Genomic DNA, 20,161 nt, shown 5'->3' on the forward strand with positions numbered 1-20,161 from the left:
CACAAAGAAGAAGAAGAAAAAAAAGAATCAAACTGGGAGAAGAGAAGTTTCTTATTAAAATTATTTTTTTTATTCTGTTCTGCTCTCAGTACAGCACAGTATTGTCATCGTCTGCCGTGGTGTGGACGCCCCCCCGTGTGCTGCAGGCGACGGCACCAAACAATCCCACACAGTGACGCAGTACAAAGCCGTCGCCACGCAGCGTGGCGTGAGACTGCGCAGGGTCAGTGGACAGCGCTGACCGGCTTGATGGTGGCGTGGCGATGGAGGAACACAGTGTGGTGTTGGTGTTGTTGTTTTATTTTTCAGCAAGGCGGATGCAGTTTTTGCAGAGTGAACACGCACGCACGCACACGCGCACACACACACACACACACACACACACCTGGCATGGTTTAACCGGGAGTAGTATACTGCATAGTATACTGCAAGATGCAAAAAGCCTAGGGCGCTACATTGTGTTTTCAGTGTACAAGCGGTTGCTGTACACTTATACAACTCAGTGGTCCGGTTTTAATCCGGGCCCAGTACCTCACTGGACAGCGGTGGCGGTGCAGACTGTGCAGTGGTAAGGGCCGTATCCAAAGTTTTAAATAATTAATTACAGCACGCTACAGTGTCACAGTCGTCAGACACACACCCCGGCCACATCTTGAATCTCATCGTTAGCCAACTGTGGTCGGTGGCCAGTAAGAACACAGTTATGTACTGGTCTCTGATTTCACTGGGTTTGAGACAAGGGAGGAACAGACAAAAATAGACAGATTCATAGATAATACTGTAAATTTAGTTAGACAAACTTAACATAGATCTTAGCTTTGAAATATACTATTATATATAGATATGCTGTAATTGCAATGAAAGAAATATCCACAGATAGTTAAAAATTAGAAGTTTACAATTGCAGACAATCATCAACACAACAAATAGACATAAGGACAGGGGTCCTGGGTTCCGTCGTCATGGCGAGTCCTGTCCGCTGGCGAGGCGGCGTCGCAGCAGGGGTCGGAACGGCAGTTAGCTTCCCAGCTCTCCAGGGAGAGGCTGACCTAATGTGGCCAGCTCTGGAGACCATACAGCTCTATGCTGTTTTTTACTCGTCAATTCCGCTGCTAAAATGCGGTTTCTCCGGTAATTATGGCGAATGCATTGATGAGGTTTTTTTTTACACGCGTTTAACTAGTCGGGAACATAACGAAAATAAGGCCCATGCTTGCGGTACTTTGACTTGAGCTCTCCTCCTTGCTGAGCTAAACGAGTTTTAGCTGTAGTCCGCCTTTCCCGTGAAATGAGGACAACTTCCACTACAGTTTCTGAAATAAATATACACTCTTTTTGTATGAAACAAACACTCTCTTCGTGTATTTTACCCACTATTGCTACAGTAGCAATAGTAGCATAGAAATGCCTACGAAGTTAAATTCGTGTTAGCATAATGGCTAATCGTTGCTAGCTACCATGGCAGGTAAAGGCTGTATCAGGTCGCCTAGCAACAGCAGTCAGGTGTTTCTCGCGCCGCTCTGAAGGCCGCAGGTTCAGGGACAGAAGCGGCGCGACGCGATTTGTTGTCGGTAATTTGTAATTACCAATATTATTTCTAATTCAAATTATTATAATTAATAATAAATTACAAATTAAAGTATTAATATAATTTGTTGTCGATTTCTTGTGGGCGAAAGACCTCTTACCACCTCTGTTGTCCATCAACATATGACTCCCATAGAGGAACCATTGGCTTAATCCATAATTAACGGATAGCGCGGTTTGGTGTGGCCCGGGTCTGGGCCAGGGCCTACCATTATCCGGACAGGTTTGACAGTTCAGTAGCAACGACCTAAACAATGGACGCTATAACTGCCGTTCGAATCCCCTTTGCGCCGCTCCCGGGGCAGGGCCGGTCAGCCGGGGCAGGGCTGGTCAGCCGGGGCAGGGCTGGTCAGCCGGCCAGCCGGGGCAGGGCCGGTCAGCCGGGGCAGGGCTGGGTATGACAGTCGGCTACCACCACCCTGGCAGCTAACAGATAGGTAACACTGTTAGCCTTGTGTCATTGGATTCTTGTGATGCTGTTGATTGTAACAAGCAAAGCTCCCATTGTTTACCTGACACACTTGGCTTAGCCATTTTTTTTTTTTAAAGACAACCATTCATCAACAAAGGAAACTCCCTGTTTCGGACGAGTATTCCTTGTGTTTCTCTCCACAGAAAATATTCATATCTTAGCAAATGGAATTGGAATGGTAAATAATATCCCCATATCAAGATGCTAAACAACAATTTATCTAATGCTACCCACACCTCCACAAATATATGTGATATATATCTAGATATTTAAAGAAACGCAGACAAACTTTACACAGCAACTTTGTGTTATTTTTTTTTTCTTCAGCTGAAGTATGGCTCAGATGCAGTCACAGGCAGATAAAGGAGCTGACCAGACTTTATACAGTGGCGCTGGAACTAGCTTTGTGAGCCACTACTGACAACATGCACAAAGTGGTAACGGTATTCACCCCCCCCCCCCCCCTCCCTCCACACACACCCCCGCACCCCCCCCCCCCCCAATTCAATAACCACTTGATGCGAATGCAAAGAACAGATGGGATTGTCTGATAAAGGACATACTGTATGAATGTGCTGGTGTCCACTTTGCTGTAAAATTGCTATGAACAAGCTAGCTCTTGAGTACGGATTTACAAGAAAGGTAGTGCTCTTACTTCCACGTCAGCCCCTAGAAATGGGTTTAGGGGTGATCAAAATATCTCTGGTAAGCATCCTTTAGGCACCTATCATGTTGACATCATAACTGGGACACGAAATTACCGTTTGCAAAAAAGTGATTGACAGCGATTCACCAATCAGCACTTAGCAACCGTAACTAACCACCACAACATCTTGTCAAGCTCCGTCAGGGGGCTTGTTTGACTTCAAAATGGAACCCGACTACAATTCAGGCGAGGACAGGCGTGGGGGCAGTGTATCTGTGCGGTTTGAAGTTGGACAATGAAGTGCAATTCTGACTGGCTATGAAATCTGACTTGCTGTGCAATTCTGACTGGCTATGAAATCCTCAATAAAAACGTCCTCTGAATTCTCTTCAAATGAACACCACGTGATCAACCATCAACCGAACATACATGTGCAATCAATAGATCTGTCAAATACCATAATGATGTATATTTGACCACAGTACACAAATCACAGCATAGGGCTTTTCCTGATTCAGGTACACTTTATGTCAAGAAAACATTCATGATTGGTCATGAAAAGTGTCTCCCACAATGAACGGTCAGAGTCTCTGCTCTCGTGCCATAGAGTACAGAGTACAGATGGGTCCACGCAAAGGTTCCACATTCATTATCTCTGTCTGGATTTTTTTTTAGTAACTATTATAAATTCAGTGTTCAACAAATGCTTCCAGGAATTTCCTGGATTGTTCTTTTAGCCAGTATGTTCAAAATGTGTAAAAAAAAGAAAAATAAGAAAAAGAAAAAAAAAAAAAAATAAGGAAAAAAAAAAATATATATTTAGATCATGGTCTCGTAACTTTACTATTGTAAAAGTCACACCAGTCGCTCTTCAACTAGTCATAACAAACTAGTGATTAATTTGGGAAGTTGTTGAATGGATGGGTTCATGCTTTCAAATGTTTTTAAATCGCCACTGATACAATGCCTATGGCGAAATTCGTGGGGAAGGAGGCGCCCATTAATTGATTGATAAAGCATAGATCAAAAAGCACAGTGTACAAAGAAGAACTAGCGATTTTGAGCAGACCCCATCGCAAGTCAATTAAACATGCAGAGTCTCTCCCAAAGATTTCTGATCACAAGATAGTCATTAATCCTCCCACCTCAGATCAAATCCAAGATGTGGAAAGGAGGACATTCAAGTAGGCGACTGGGGGTTGGTTGTCTTTTAAGCATAAACAATGACCAATGGGGAAGAAGCCTTTAAATAGCCTATTGGCTATGTTACTACATTACATGTATCACTGGCAGGACAGCAGTTTAAAATATTATAGGCCGACTTAAACAGTAAAGGCCTACATGTTTTTAGTTATACAATTGCTGCTTGCAGCTCCTTACAGACCTATCCTAGGCCTACTTGATTGTAGTAAAAAAATAAATGAAAAAAATCTCTTTCTCAGACTTGGGTTGCCGACCCCTGCTGGACAGCACTGTAGACCCTGCTATCCACTTCTTAGTGCTATTAGTTGACTTTGTTTCCAAAATTTGACTACAGAATACATGGTTACAAGAATACATGGTTTTGGCTCAACCGTGACTGAGCTAGCTACAGTAACCAAGGGGGCAGGACTTTACGAATATTTTGCAAACGGTCCAATTCTATCTAGCTTTTACCCAGTGGTTATACACACACAGTTCCCTCCCCCAAATGCTACGGTGTTCGTAGTGTCTTCATAGTTGCAGCAGACTGAGTCAAGGCTACATACAATCATATTCATCCTGCTAATTGGTTGCCACTTGCCACTGACATTAGGTAGTTGAAAACATTTAGTGTGAACCCTATAGTACAGCACAGTGCTTACATTGTGTCATAATCAATACATCTGTCAAATAACGCATATAGTAAAATAACTTTTTGTAAATATAAAATATTGAACATGAACTGTGTGTGGTCTGCAGATAATGTATTGCTCAGGAGGGACGTGAATGGGGGAATACCTGTGAATTAACTGAAACGTGACAGCATTGTATGTCAGCCCCACTTAGGTTTGGCACTCAGCTTCAATAAGCCAGTATAAGATCAGTCACAGTAGACTTACCCTGTTGTCAAGAATACAAACACGGTAAAACAGACACAGAATATCAAATCTGAGTTTGAGAGGGTGAATGGGGGAAAACAGAAAAAAGTCTTGCTAGTATTCTATTCCCCCTTAAAGTGAAATGCTGACACAACAATGACATTAGATTTCACAGTTCTGTGAGGTGTAAACAGTTAGCTAAAGGAAAATTCGGGGTTAATGTTGAGGGGGGGAAAGGGATGTAAAGAACGTATTTCTGTACCGGAGCCTTCAGTAAGGAGGCCTACAAATGAGTACCTGAGCCCTCAAAAAGCTAATATAATATCGTAATAACACCCCCTCCACTTCCACACCCAAAGACACCCCCTGTGAGGAGTGGCCCCCATTTCCGATATTCAACTGCTGACACCAATTCAGTTTACCAGCAACACGCATAGTCTTTCAGATACTCTGACAGGAAATGAAGAGTAGAGTCACATGACGTAAACATGACGTCGCTGTCCACTCCCTCTGACTGGATAATGGGGGTTTGTGCAAGAGTTACTGTTATAGGTTGGCCAAGTCACGTGACTCTGCTGCTGCCGCGAAGTTATGACCCACAGTTTTGTGAGCGGAATCTGAGGCGCCCGGGTCTCTTTGATTCGGCCTCACACCTCACTCTCCACGCTGGAGAAGTGTGCTGAGCCTCTTCGCGAGCAGAGGCCCTTGCCCTTGAGGGGGAGGTGAGGCGACTGGAACCGTTGCGACTGGGGCACTGAGCGCAGTCTCTGGTACTGGAGTTTGGCACTGGCAGAAGAAGCCATGGACGACGGCGGAGGGGCGCCGGGCGTGGAGGAGACGACGGAGGGAGAGGAGACCGAGGAGGAGGAGATGGGCGGAGGGATGTGGATGGGATGGGATGAGGAGGGAGGCGCGGGCAGGGCCGGAAGCGGAGGGGGGAGGGAAGGGGCGAGGGCCTGCGGAGGAGTGGGCTGCCGGGTGCGGTCTGTCCGCTGCGTCCGCTGGATGCTGAGGTTGGACTGGCTTCCCGATCTGGGTTGGTTCTGGTCGGGTTTGGAGGAATGCCGTTTGGGCTTGGTGCTGCTGCTGCTGCTGACAAAGCTCTGACAGTGCGGGAACAGCTGCTCCTGGCTACGGGACGTGACCCGGGCCCATTTGGAGTGAGCGTGTGGATGGTCATGGGCTGATTGGCAGTTGCTAGCCATGTAACCTCGCCCCTTGTCCTGGGACTTGCGTTTTGCTTTCTTCTCCTCCTTCACAGGTAACTTATCCACTGACCAGTATCTTCGAGGGGGCGGCGGTGTCAGTGGAGGTGGAGGCCACTGGGTCCCTGAACCCCATCCGATTCCCCCACCGGATCCCCAGCCATCTTCCCCTGCTCCCCATCCCTCCCCACGCCCCAAGAACAAGTCATCCCTACTGTTTATGCTGCCAGCTTTTTCTCTGGCAGGATAAGTGCCGAAAAACCAGCCTCCCCCTCCTATGCCCCCAACCGCTCTCCCCTCATGGCCTTCCCAGTAGCGTTCAAACTTCCCAAATTCCCCAGAGGAGCCCTCATCGTCTGTATAAATCCCCACCACCTTATCCCGTTCCCTCTCCGACTCCGACGCCGTCTCTCTACATCTGTGTCTCTTCCCCCGCTCAACTTTTCTCCTTTCCTCCTCTAAATCTTCATCCTCGTCCTCCACTTCGGAATCCCACTCGTGAAATGACAGACCCTCTTTGGAGTGCACCTCGCCTCTCTCATTCCTGCCCAACAGGGGGCGCCTCTCCCCCTCCCTCCCTACGACCTCTCTATCAGAGCCCTTGCTCTTCCTGCGCTTGGACGAGAGAGGCACCAGGGGTAGGAATGAAGATGGAGGAGTCTCTGAGGGTGGGTTTCCAGCTCCCCAAAACTTGACGGAGGTTGAGGGTTTACTTGAGCTCTGATATCGCTTGCCAGACCTATGCCTGTGATGAGGACTTCTGAGATGCCTTTCCTTGCCTCTGCTGTCCTCTCCATCCTCCCTTTCCTTATCCTCTTTCTCCCTCCTTTCTTCGTCCCTGGGAATATTCCACCCATAACTTCTGATGGAACTCTCACTCTTTTTACGGAAACAGTTCTGACTCAGCGCAGGGTATGAAGAGTAGTCTTGCGTTATGGCCTTGAGTTCTTCTCTCGGCTCGGCCTCCTCATGTTCTGATCGCTTGCCCGGATCTCTCCTCTTGACCTTCTCCTCTTTCTTCCTCTTCTTTTTCACTTTACGCCGCTTGCGCTCCCGCTCTCTCTCCCTCTCCTCTCTCTTTTTTTTCTTACGGCCCTTCTTCCTCCTCTTTCTCTCCCTCTCTCTTTCCTTGTGGTGCCTTTTCTCCTCCCTCCCCTCTGCCCTGTTACCTGCTCCTCCTCGACATCTTTCTCGCTCTCCCCAGGAGGCCCACCACTCCTGCAGCTGGGCAAGCTGGCTCCCGGCCCTCTCTCTCCCGTACTCCCTCTGTGGATGGGGCTTGCGTGGCGGTATAGGCGGAGGGGGCGGACTGCAAGGCAGCGAGCGAGAAGACATGTGTGACCGGCCTTTCCTCGGTCCCAACAGAAGGCTCGACTCTTCCGTCAGCTCGTCCGAGTCGTACTCGTCCTCCACGTCCCGATCCCCGGCCCTGTACCTAAAACTCTGTGAAGATGTGTAGGAGGCGGTGGAGGAGGAGGGAGAGTTGGAGCGAGAGAGGGAGATGGAGGACGAGGACGAGGATGAAGTGGATGAGGTGGAGGAGCTGGAGCTGGAGGTGGAGAGCCGGGAGGGGGAGGGAGTGGTGGGTGTCTGGGTAGGGGATGAGACAGGGACCGGCAGTGGAAGTGGGGGAGGGCGACGGCCTCGACGACCACCTCCATCCCTCACACCGTACCGCCCTCCCCCTCTTCTCCCCAGGGGAAGGATGTTTTCATACAAGGGCCCTCCAGAGCCCTTCCTTTTGGGGAGGCTGCCCCTTCTCCAAAACGATGAGCGAGGGGAGGCAGGGAGCGGTATAGGGGGCTTGGAAAGTAAGTGCCCAGGGATCTGTCCTTTAGGAGGTAGCCTCGGCATTCCTGAGGACTTTGTTCCTCTCTGGTTAGTTTTGGGGGTTTGGGAACCCCCTGTTTGTGGGTCAGCATTTGCCCCTAAGCCCTCTGGATCGATCGGACCATAGTAACGCTTGTATTCATCCAAGCCCCCGTCCCCCGCACTGGGTCCGCCTGCCCAGTGAGGAGGCAAGCCCTGTGCATACTGGGCCATGTCCTGGATCCCACTGCTGCCACCAATCGGTTTGTCAGTGTTGGCCTTCGGACGATTCCAACGGTCTACCACTGCCAACCTGCGGTCGTGTCGTGGAAGAAAGGTGGAGCAGGGCATGGGACCCTCCAGGAGGGGACTGTTTGAGGGCCCGAGGGCCATGGCGGAATGGCCAGCGGTCGGAGGGGATCCAGGGAGCAGGTTGCTGTAAGCTTGCTGCTGTTGTTGCTGCTGGTGGTGTTGCATTTGTTGATGTTGCACCATGGCGATGGTCGTGTTGGGCACCACCGCTGAGACGATGTGGGGGGGGTGCGGAGGCGGCATCGTAGAGACGCTGTGGTATTGGGGGAGGGTGCCTCTGATTCCTCCGGAGACTGTTTCATCTTCAAACCTGCAGCAGCTGTACATTCCCTGAGTAAAGATAAAACGGAAGGCTAATTAGGAAAAAGCAAGGTGACGAGACATCTCACTCTCCAGGAGGGAGGACAACATGTGATATTTTGATATGTTTGAGGAAATATCATCAACTGCCTGGTATATGGGGTGTAGCGGTATGTATTATTACATAAGTGGTGAAGTGGTACAATTTCAGTTCTGCCCCAATCTTCTTAAGTTTACCATCCCCCAGAAAACAAATGGCTGTGAGCTCTGTGGAATGTCTTGAGGTGTCAAAACTATGATGTCACCAGTTCAGATGCAATAAGAAGAATGATGGTTGGTGGTCTCCTTATCAACAGCTCCTGATTTAAATACTGTGGTTTTTAGGATGATATAAAAAAAAAAAAAAAAAAAAAAAAAAGAAGCTCTCTCTCTTCCTGTGTCCTGTTGTGAGTTTCTCATCATGTTGTGAGTAGCATTGTTTTGTGATGACTGGTGGTCATCTCTCTCACTCTCTCTCTACTCTCTCTATTAGAACAGAAGTATCTGCCTTGTAATAGATGTACACATTAGCAGTATTATTAAAGCCTGATTTGATTCATTCTATTTGCCCTTTCTTGCACTAATAGTAATATAATAAGCACAGACTCAACAATTCTTTGCACATAGTGGTAATTACATGGGAGTCAGATTATCAATATTAGATATGCTTTGTTATCAAGAAAATACAGACAAAAGTCTCAGCCAAACATAAATGTGGAAACGGATATTAATATAAATCCGTCCACAGTGGAATAAAGAACAGCCCTCATTCCACTTAGGAGTAACCATGCTGTTACCATGCAATTACAAAGCAATTACTACCATGTTATGAAATGTAACAGCTGGATCATACACTTGTGTCACAGTTAATACACAGATCCAGGGTCTAAACCTAATGTAAAGTGTGACCCGGGAGTTTTGTGCCAGTGAAAGGATCCCACCGAAGCCTGGTACTCTCACCGCAGTGTGTGGCACTACCGCTTCAGCAGCATTCATGTGTCACTTCAGCTTAAAGCATTTTTAAACCACCTAGTGGGCTGCACACTGTGACACTCTGTGACAACTGCCTCCTTGCATTTGAATGTTTTCCTGCCGGGCTCGTTGTCACGCATGGAATGGAATGAGGAATGGTATTAATGGTAACGCGTGTTTGACACCATTGTCCTTTAAATCCCATGTATTACAATGAGCCTGTCCTCCGATTTCTACCTCCACCAGCCTCCCCTGGTGTTTACAACTGCTGTTTTAGACGCCGGTGCTGACTGACGGCCACAATTTGCGGTTAAATGTGCTGAATGGACGGGGCCATGTAAATCATAAGAGCTTTATCACCTTGAAGGTGATTCATTCAAAACCAATACATCTTAATGAAAAATGAGAGTCGTCTTGCTAAATCTCAATTATCTGCGGGACACAAATCTGATGGCCTGAGAAGAATGAGAAGAATGGCCACATCAGCACATGAATCAACACAGTCCGCTGGGCGCAGGAATCAACATGCTGTGAAATTGAAACCGGGAGTAACTGATAAATCCTAGAGACTTTGTCCACCACCACCGCAGAGGAGTGGTTGGTAAATACCGTAGTCAACCGTGTGTGTGTGTGTGTGTGTCTGTGTGTCTGTGTGTGCGCGCACGTGTGTGTGTGTGCGTGTGCCTGCGTGCGTGCGTGTGTATGTGTGTGCGTGCGTGTGTCTGTGCGTGTGGGTGCGCGCACGCGTGTGTGTGTACGTGTGCGTGTGTGTGTGTGTGTGTATGTGCGTACGTGCCTGTGTGTGTGTGAATCTGAAAGAACCAGTAATGACAGTATTATATGGAGACTATTGGGGCATCTTAGAATAATTTTTTTTGACAGGTTAACAACAACTACAACAACAACAACAATTAAAATATATCTACATTTATTATTTAGTAACCAGGCGTATAAGACGCTCAGCATTTGAACAGTGCTGGCCTACAGACGATCCAGCCTAGGCTGTATTGATCGCACAAAGCGCTATCCCTTCCACCACCACCAGGGGGCATGACCATCGCTGACTCATTCGCTGACTCACCCTGCTGAGAGCCAGAAGGAAGTCCATCCCTCCGGAGCGGCCAAGGCAGTGCCTGATCTTCCAGTAGACCAGATGCTCCCAGGCGAACACCAGCAGACTGAGGCCCATGGCCACCAGCAGCATGTAGAAGACGCCGGCCATGTTGTCGATGTCCAGCTTAGAGCTCATCACCTCAATCTTGTCGTTGTGACAGATCCCAGAGAGCCACAGGCGTTCGAGCATGTCGATCTCGTCTGGCGGGAGAAGAGGGGATGGAGGGGAGGGGGGAGGGAAATAAAAAGGATGAGGGGATTATCAGCTTTTGTTATGGGACAGGAGGTGTTTTATCCCTGAGGGAGGAAAGGAGGGGAGGTAATAGTTTGAGAGGTAAAAGAAGGAGGAGAGAGGAGAAGCAATTGTATTATCTCAAAGAAGAGCTGGAAATTGAGAAAATGGCGCAAGATGAACAGGGTGAGAGAGAGTGAGTCTCTCTCTGTGTGTGTGTGTGTGTGTGTGTGTGTGTGTGTGTGTGTGTGTGTGTGTGTGTGTGAGAGAGAGAGAGAGCTTTGATGGAGGTCTGAAATGGATGGCCTGGTTTTCTCACACGGTGAGAGTGACCTGACAGTCCTTTGGAGATGAAAGGTAGTGGCGCTGATAGGACTCCCAACTCTAACCATTAGTACAGAAATAATGTCAGTGTTTTCTATGAAGAAAACAGATTAAAAAAAAAAGAGAACCAGAGCATGCTTCAAGCAAGAAGAACAAGCTGCAGGGGAGGCTGGTGGAGGTAGAAATCTGAGGATTTTACAACGTGTTTGATACCATTTCTAACTCCCTTCCATGCGTTGCAGTGAGTCCGTCCTCCCCTGACATGCCGGTATTTAAACCACTGCCACATCTGTCAGCCCAAGCCTCTACATTGCCAAAAAATGATGTTCAAAATCCCTGTTCATCAGAGTTACGGCACTGAAACTGCAAACTGCATTAACCTTGGGTTAATTGCCTGTGTTGGGACTCCCATTGTAAAGCTTCAGTTACATGGATTAGAAAATAAGGAATTAACCATGTTGACTGAAAATCTATTTAAAAAATTGGAATGTACTCTACCAGGGGAGGCTATTCCATTCCATGCATTGCAATGAGCCTGTCCTCCGATTTATACCTCCACAGGGATCTACCTACAGTAACATCCATATTCCTCCAGGAACGTGCTGTCGAAGGATTCACATTTTTGCGAGTTCAACTTCTCTCTCTCCGAACACCAACTTGCCAACCTCACTGTCAATTGTGTGTTTCAACAATGGACGCTAATTTGCATGTTCATTAACTGTGACACTCGCATAATCTCATTCATCACATTTCAATAAGCACCTCCGTCCCTGCTCCCTCTCACATCCAGCCCTTAATCATGACAGCATCCAAGCCCCGGCCCCACAAAGCTGCTTTCAGATCCACACAAAGAGCACTCAGCTGAGACAGAGCCGGTGCATCTGCCCTCCTCAAAGACACTGCTTTAAGATGATGTATTACAAACACACACTCCTATAACAGGGAAATCAATTGTTACATCAGTGATGCAAATATTATACTTGAGCGTGTTTGATATGTGGCCCTCTGGCTACTAGGCTCTTAAAGGGATTGTGGGTAGTATATTCTGGGGGAGTTACAGACTCCTGGTCCTGAAAGGCATGTTTAATGAAGACCACAGAAACACATTTTAGTCCAGCGCATGTTTGATACCATCCCTGATTTCCATTCCATGCATGACAATGAGCCTGCCCTCCGATTTCTACCTCCACCAGCCTCCCCTGGCTTTCACACTAGGTCCCTCAGCCTATCTTTGTGAACTCAGAGCGGAACGGTTCACCAGAGCGTTTCGCCAGAGCGATTCGCCAGAGCAGTTCGCCAACATTTCTAGGGTATTTTCACATGTAGACCTCTCTAACAGGATGGAACTCCATTCCTCTTGGGCCAAATTCTGATTTCCTTGCGACAAGATGTTTTGAAAAGGCACGCATGTATCTCTTCAAATAGACTTTAGGCATTTCAATCACATCAGTTCAAGTCTAGATAGATTTGTCTGAGGAATTCCCATGTCCTACGACAATATGTGAACTTTGAAGGCAGCCCTTCTTATCTGGAGATGTATATATGGAATGGAATGTGACTGTTATCATGAGGCTATAAATTACAACTAAATAGCCTCACATTCTTTGACATAACTACTTTGCAGTAGAATTTAACTGAGAATGTGAAATGATTGATGTGGGGATGGAGGGAGTTCTTTGCGCTCACATTGCACCCGAGACAGCGAGCGAACTGAAGGTGAACCTGACAGTGAAACAAACTCAGACTACCTTACGCAAGGTGCAAAGCAGTTAATTGGGCTCAGAGTTTCGATGAAAGATGGCGCGTTGAAAGCGTAGTGGACTGAGATCAAAGTGGACTGAGATCTCCGACATCAAACAGAAGGGCAGAGTGACGGAAAAATAACTGAATTCTTTCACCTCTCGGTTCTTTTAAAGAGGACTTAATGTGACGTGAACCAAGAGGAGAAATAAATGTAGCAAAGTTATCATTTCTGTTCTCACTGCCCTGTTTGAGTAAGGACTTCCTGTGTAGCTGGCCCACTAGCCCAAAGGCTAGTCATTTTCAAAGCTGGCTAGCGAAAAATGTGACCAACTAGCCCTTTGGGCCGGTGAGATTTGAGTGTTCTAATTGCAAAAGAACAGCTAAGTAGGCATAACTGAATAGTCACAGTTATGTAGCTGTACATTTATGGGAAATCTCCTTATTAAAAAATATATTTTTGCTTTAGCCGTTTAATGTTTTGGACAGTAGGCTGGTACAATGTCACCCAGGCTAGTAGGAATCGCAGGGTCCTAGCCCGGCTGGCCAGTAGCCAACATCCTTAACTTCCATCCCTGAGGACTTCATTAGTTCCCTTGCTGGTCCATTTCAGCAGTGATGAGGTCTCAGTCCTCTCTGCATTCACAGCGCCGCCATTCACTGGAACTCAAAAAACCCTGAAATGGTCCAGAAAGAGCTTCTGGGTTTCCTTAAAGAGGACTGAGTTCAGCTCTTTCAAAGACGACTATGTGTGAAAATACTTGACTCGAATAATAGACCAGTGGAGGCTGGTGGAGGTGGGAATCAATACGTTTCAATGAAAGATGGCTCGGTGGAACCAAAGTGGATTGAGATCAAAGTGGACTGAGATCTCAAGCATCAAACAGAAGGGCAGAGTGAACACACACAAATACGTTATTTCACTGTGAGCTTGGTTCTTTAGTTAAAGAGAACTGAGGTTGGTTCTTTTAAAGAGGACTATATGTGTAAATACAATGAATGTGTAAAAAGAGACTCAGAGATGTCTACCTCCACCAGCCTCCACCAGCCTCCACCAGCCTCCACCAGCCTCCACCAGCCTTCACCAGCCTCCACCAGCCTCCACCAGCCTTCACCAGCCTCCACCAGCCTCCACCAGCCTCCACCAGCCTCCACCAGCCTCCACCAGCCTTCACCAGCCTTCACCAGCCTCCACCAGCCTTCACCAGCCTCCACCAGCCTCCACCAGCCTTCACCAGCCTCCACCAGCCTTCACCAGCCTCCACCAGCCTTCACCAGCCTCCACCAGCCTCCACCAGCCTCCACCAGCCTCCACTGATATACACCTTATATATTCATATCAACCGCTCATATACATCTTAGATATTCTTTACAACCAATGGGAACGAAGGTTGAGTAGACTGTTGTTTTAACGCACCACCAAACATCAGAAATGATTCCATCTGCAATATGTTCAACATGTACATCATAACACGCTTAACCACCATGTTGAACCTTGGAGTTCATTATGCAACACTGCCTCTCATTCCATCAGGGGAGGCTGACGGAGGTAGAAATCAGAGGATTGGTTTATTGTAATGCATGGAATGGAATGAGGAACGGTGTTTGATACCGTTCCTCATTCCATTCCATTCCATTCATTGCATTCCATTCCATCCATTCCATCCATCCCCTCCCCCCCCCAGGCCTGCCCCTCCTCTCACCATCTCCCACCAGCTGCAACAGCGCCAGGTCCAGGGGGCGTTTCCAGCGGGAGTTCTTGTGCAGGGCGATGCCGTAGCCCGTGGTGGCGAACACCTTCCCCGACCCGATGGTCATCACCTTACAGCCCTCGTCCTTCCTGGCCATGTAGTTCAACACCGCCGCGTCATAGATGAAGGCATCGAGCTTACTGAAGGAAGGGAGAGAGGGAGGGAGGGAGGGGGGGAGGGAGGGAGAGAGAGAGGGGGGGAGGTGGGGGGGGGGGGGGAAGAGAGTCACATGACCAGGGAGAATGCATCATGTGTGTTCATAACAGTGCGTCAGGTCTGGGAGAGGGGTAGACAGGCTGCTAGGAAGGAGGGGTTGCGTGTTCGATAGCAGTGATTGAGTGTTTGACTGCAATCGGTTGTCACCGCCTGACACTCCCATAGTGATGCGTGTCCATGGTTACTTCACTCTGAAGCGCTCCGTGGACTTTGTGCAATAGACTCCAGGAGAGAAAGACAGTGACAATTGTTGCTAGGAGGCGTACCCTGGTTGAATACAACTGATGAAATCAACTGAGTAACATAACCTTTAAAAATAATGGTTTTTAATGTCTTCTTTCCTTTTTTTTTCAAATAATTTCAAAGATCTAAGATGTTTTATTGAACAGACAATAGTGTGAGAGAGAGAGACAGGAAGGGGAAGAGAAGGGTGCATCAGCAGTGCAGTGGGACCAGGACTCCATACCACTACATACCCTGAAGGCTGCAACTACCTGTTAGGACAACCCTGAAGGCTTCAACTACCCGTTAGACCAACCCTGCAGGCTTCAACTACCCGTTAGACCAACCCTGCAGGCTGCAACTACCTGTTAGACCAACCCTGCAGGCTTCAACTACCTGTTAGACCAACCCTGAAGGCTGCAACTACCTGTTAGACCAACCCTGAAGGCTGCAACTACCTGTTAGACCAACCCTGAAGGCTGCAACTACCTGTTAGACCAACCCTGCAGGCTGCAGCCCTCAAACACACTGACCCAGTCTTGAGGTTGTCGATGGCCTCCTCCACGCCCTTCTGGTTGTTGCGTATCATGAACTGGTGCATGTTGGGATAGTTGCTGCGGATGTTCTCCTCCGTGCTCCCATTGGGGACGGTCCCGAAGCGGAGGGGGGGGTACTGCTCCGTGGGCTGCTGGAACTGGAGACGGAGGGAGGGGTAGAGGAGGGAGAGAGGGAGAGGAGGGAGAGAGGAAGGGAGGTTGGTGGAGGGACAGGGTGCATGGATTCTCTCTGTATATTTCCTCTTTGTCAGGGGAGGCTGGTGGAGGTAGAAGTCTGAGGATGGGCTTCATTGTGATGCATGGAATGGAACGAGGAAGGGTATTAAACACGTACATGGGTGGGGGGGGGGGGGCGTTGGGTGGGGGGGATGGGACAGTGGTCGCTTCACTAATGGAATGCAGTGGAGGCTGGTTGAGGTAGATTGGTCTATTGTAATGCATGGAACGGAATAAGAAATGCGCGTGTTTGATACCATTCCTCATTCCATTCTATGCATTACAATGAGCCCGTCCTCTGATTTCTACCTCCGACCGGCCTCCCCTGATGGAATGAGAGGCAATGTTGCATAATGAACTCCGAGATTCAGCATGGTGGTTATGTTGACATGGTGTACTTGATGAGGGCCCTGATGAGGGTCAGAAAACACTACCCTCAGTCACGCACCTTCTTGTCGCTGAGACCCGACACAGTGTCGATGTACTCCTCCTGGATCATGAAGGCGGCCAGGTTGGCAGTGTACGAGGCCAGGAAGATCACAGCGAAGAAGGCCCACACCAGCACCATGATCTTACTGGTGGTTCCTCTGGGGTTCTCCACCGGCACAGAGTTGTTGAAGACCAGGGCCCACAGCAGCCAGATGGACTTCCCTATGGTGAACTTAGAGCCTCCCGTCTCTAGGAGGGAGAGAGGGGAAGAGAGAGAGAGAGAGAGGGAGAGAGGGAAGGAGAGAGGGAGAGTGGGAGGGAGGGAGAGAGAGGGAAAGAGAGGGAAGGAGAGAGGGAGGGAGCAAGAGAGAAGAAAGGAGATGAAAAAGAGAGGTGGAGGGAGGGAAAGAGAGAGGGTTTAAAGCACAACAACATCAAACACGCCCACTACTACTAACTAACACACAGATAACCTGAAACCGCAACAACAACAACAACAACAACACTACGTCGGTGGTGAGTAAATAAACCACTCACTCTTGGCACTCTGCAGGCTGCGGTTGTAACCGACGGGGCTGAAGAACTCGAAGATGAAGACGGTGACGGCCACCACCGACAGGCACATCACAAACATCATCACCCAGACGGCAGGGCTGTAGGGCTCTGGAACACCAGGGCACATCGGAGGGAGAGAAGAAAGGAATGTTGCAATGCAGCGTCAACCGGGGCACTACTGTACAAAATCACTAATGGGGAGGGAGAGAGACAGACGGGGGCTTTCTTTCTTTGCTTCTGTGTGCAATGAATGAAGAAATGACTCTTTCATCTTTTAAAGGGCATGTGTTTGTGTCACGTCTTGCCCTGCTCCTTAGTTTATGTTTGTCTTTGTTTCATGTTATTTCATTTGTTGTTTCCTGTTTGTTTTTGTGTTCCTCACCTTGTCTCTCGTTTCAGACACCATCTGCCCCTTGTGTGTTTCCCGCCTGTGGGATTGTCAACCCCGCCCGGGTCGGCTTCACCTGTTCCTCATCATCCTTCCCTGTGTGTTTAGTCTGTGTGTTCTCTTGTCTCTGTGCCAGTTCGTCTTTGTACCTTCGTGTCATACATCCCAGCTATTTTCCTAGTGTTAAGTATTCCTGGTTTTTGATCTACGATTGGTTTTCTGTCTTTGCCTTTTTGCCTACCCCTTACTGGATTATCTCCCTGCCTTTTTGAACTGCCTACCTGTGTACCAAACCCTGCCTTGCCGACCCCCTTCCTGGATTATCTGCCTACCCATTGACTGCCGACCTGTGTACCGAACCTATTTGAAAGTAAAGATTATTCTATTGGATTTAAGTTTTGTCTCCAAGTCTTGCATTTAAGTCCTCTGCCTAAGTACTACAGTCTTTACAGTTTGGTTATATTATTATATTACATATAATATAACATTAGGAGCTGCCTTTGTAACAAAAAACAGAATTGCTTTGATCAAGGTCCAAGGTGGATGAAAGAGTGGTTTTGCAGTCCAGTACGTGTCGGGCTTGAGGATGAAAAGATGTTTCTGTGGGGCAGTACTGAGGGGCTCTGGCCAGCCGAACCTACATCAAGACCCTTATGTGACCACCAGCCCCGTGGCCCATGGTTCAGACAGAGAGGCCCTGGACCCAGACACCTCTGTAGAGCCTTCAGATGTACCAGCCTGCCCACTACAGTCTCAGTGCATTTCAATGAGCCCGTCCGCTGATTTCTACCTCCAACAGCCTCCACTGATGTATAGGTTGTTGTTTTTCTATCCCAATATGACTCAATTATGACTATGTTTAGCTACACTCAACTCATCATTGTGTATTGTTGCGGTTGACTTGATGCGTTAAAGGGGCAATCTGGGATTCAAACAACAACAAAGAGGTCTCCTCTAGTCTAATATGCTCATTGCCTAACACACATAAAGCCCTCGGAATGATTTGCATGCATTAAATTAGTTCTTAATTATTAATAGGTATTAAAAAATAATTATAAATTATTAATAATGTTTCATTGGTTCAACACACATTTATTAGATTATAACTATGTGATAAAAACGGTGCTAGACATGTGGACTTCAATTGTATGACAATGATGAATGTGATTCAGGACCCTCTGTAGAGCCTTCAGATGCAACAGGTAGACAGACTGGAATGTACGTATGAAATAGATCCATCAGGAAAGAAGAGATATTTCAATGGAGGACTAGGAGGACCACGTCAGTGGAGGCTGGTTGAGGTAGAAATCGGAGGCCGGGCTCGTTGTAATGCATGGAACGGAATGAGGAATGCATGAACACACTAATTCCGGTCCATGCATTACAATGAGCCTGTACTCTGATTTCCCCCCTCCTCCAGCCTCCCCCGGACCACATCCTGCACATAATGTCGGTAGTTAGCTTGTGCTGCTTCCCCCTCAACAGTCTCCTATGTACAGATTGCTCTGTGCTACTGAGTCATATCTGATGAGCTGCCATTAACATGTTGTTATCTAAGATCCACTGCAGATATAGACAGACACCATCACGTCTCAATCAATGGGACCAGGATTAAAATGGCTTCTCAGACCCTCAGAGTCTCAGACACTCTGAGTTCCACATGGACAGCAAAGCCTGGAATTAAAATTAAACCAATATCTGACATTTTGTGGTGTCACTGTATCTTACGGGACTTAAGTAAGACACGTAATTTTACTTGGAAATGTCTTCACCCTTCATTGAATAGGAGGGAAGCATATGTTCAATTTGAGTGCAGAATCTCCATCCAAGGATGGAAAGACAGAAAAAAATACAGCCCGTTGAGGAAAAAAACATTTGCCATTGAAGTGGTGACAGAACGTCGGATTTGGCATGTCACTTCAACCTCTTTCTAAGCTCCTCCTCCTACATCACCCAGCTCACCCAGGAAGGCAGACGGGGAGACGGTCCCGTTGCTACGGGACACCATCACGCTGATGCCCGTCTCCACGAAGGGCACGGAGAACTCCACGACCTCTGACCTCTCCCCGTTGATGGTCAGGGAGCCGATCGCCATGTCGGCTCGGTCAGACACCACCTGGTGGGCAGGAGGGGAACTGCAGTTAGGAACAGAAACAACAAAACGGGGTCGCGTTGACGCTCACGAAGCATTTCACGTCTGTCTCAGCAGATCGGGCTAATGAGCACGAGGGCCAACTGGGAGACGGACACCTGCACCTCCCGGCTGACGTCTGGGCTTCAGGCTGCAGTGTAAACACAGCTCAGCCTCGGCCGTTCTGTCACTGTTTGACACGTAACAGCGCGCCCATCTCCTTCCTTAACCACCCTGCCTTAGTGGGGGAGATCGGCATCCAGGAAATAGCGAGGCATCTGCCCAAGTCTCGGAGCCAAACACTCAGAAGCCCGGTCCTCTCGGAATACTAATCTATTTGACAGTTCTTTTTTTTCTTTTTTGATTCGGTCTCATTCTGTCGCAGGGTTTCCTGTTAAGCAATTTCTGAGGCAGTATTTCATATACAGTACACAAGGGCCCCTTGAATCAATGCATTCATGAAGGAAAAGATCAAAGAAAGAAGGAGAATACGTGACCCCTGACCTCCCCGACCATTCCATTCCACTCCCCATCAATGTTCTTCCCGTGTCTGCCATTGGTCACCAGGTAGAGGTCGTAGGTGAAGCCTACTATTTTGGCCAATCGCTTGAGGACGTCAATGCAGAAGCCTTTGCAGCAGTGTTTCATCGACGCAGTACCCTCCACCACCGCGCTGAGGGTACAGAGAGAGCCAAGGAGAGAGAGGGGGGGAGGGGGTCGAAACAGGAGAGAGGAGGGAGAGAGAGAGAAAGAGAGAGAGAGAGAGAGAGAGAGAGAGAGAGGGTGAAACAGAGGGGAGACATAGAAGGGCAAGGCATGAATGAATTATTAGTGAGAGAAAGCGATGTATGTGGATCAATAGTCTGTGTAGTTGGAATGGGGAAG

The 20,161-nt window shown here is 48.1% G+C and overlaps 1 protein-coding gene across 1 annotated transcript in view; it reads right to left on the bottom strand.

Moving 5' to 3' along the window:
* Positions 1-5,412: 5,412 nt before the first annotated feature.
* The window catches only part of grin2da (glutamate receptor, ionotropic, N-methyl D-aspartate 2D, a), a gene marked incomplete at its 3' end in the record, with an annotated part of 31,264 nt that continues 16,515 nt past the window's right edge, over positions 5,413-20,161 (bottom strand). The window contains exons 6-14 of the mRNA XM_083680533.1: positions 19,781-19,949; positions 19,108-19,261; positions 16,740-16,865; positions 16,222-16,451; positions 15,530-15,694; positions 14,515-14,698; positions 10,484-10,716; positions 6,849-8,421; positions 5,413-6,632 (exon numbers count right to left, since the gene is read on the bottom strand). Coding sequence (XP_083536659.1) covers positions 5,413-6,632; positions 6,849-8,421; positions 10,484-10,716; positions 14,515-14,698; positions 15,530-15,694; positions 16,222-16,451; positions 16,740-16,865; positions 19,108-19,261; positions 19,781-19,949 — 4,054 coding nt within the window. The remainder of the gene's footprint in view (positions 6,633-6,848; positions 8,422-10,483; positions 10,717-14,514; positions 14,699-15,529; positions 15,695-16,221; positions 16,452-16,739; positions 16,866-19,107; positions 19,262-19,780; positions 19,950-20,161) is intronic.

The sequence above is a fragment of the Argentina silus genome (assembly GCF_951799395.1).
Source record: "Argentina silus genome assembly, chromosome: 11".
NCBI classification, from domain to species: domain Eukaryota; kingdom Metazoa; phylum Chordata; class Actinopteri; order Argentiniformes; family Argentinidae; genus Argentina; species Argentina silus.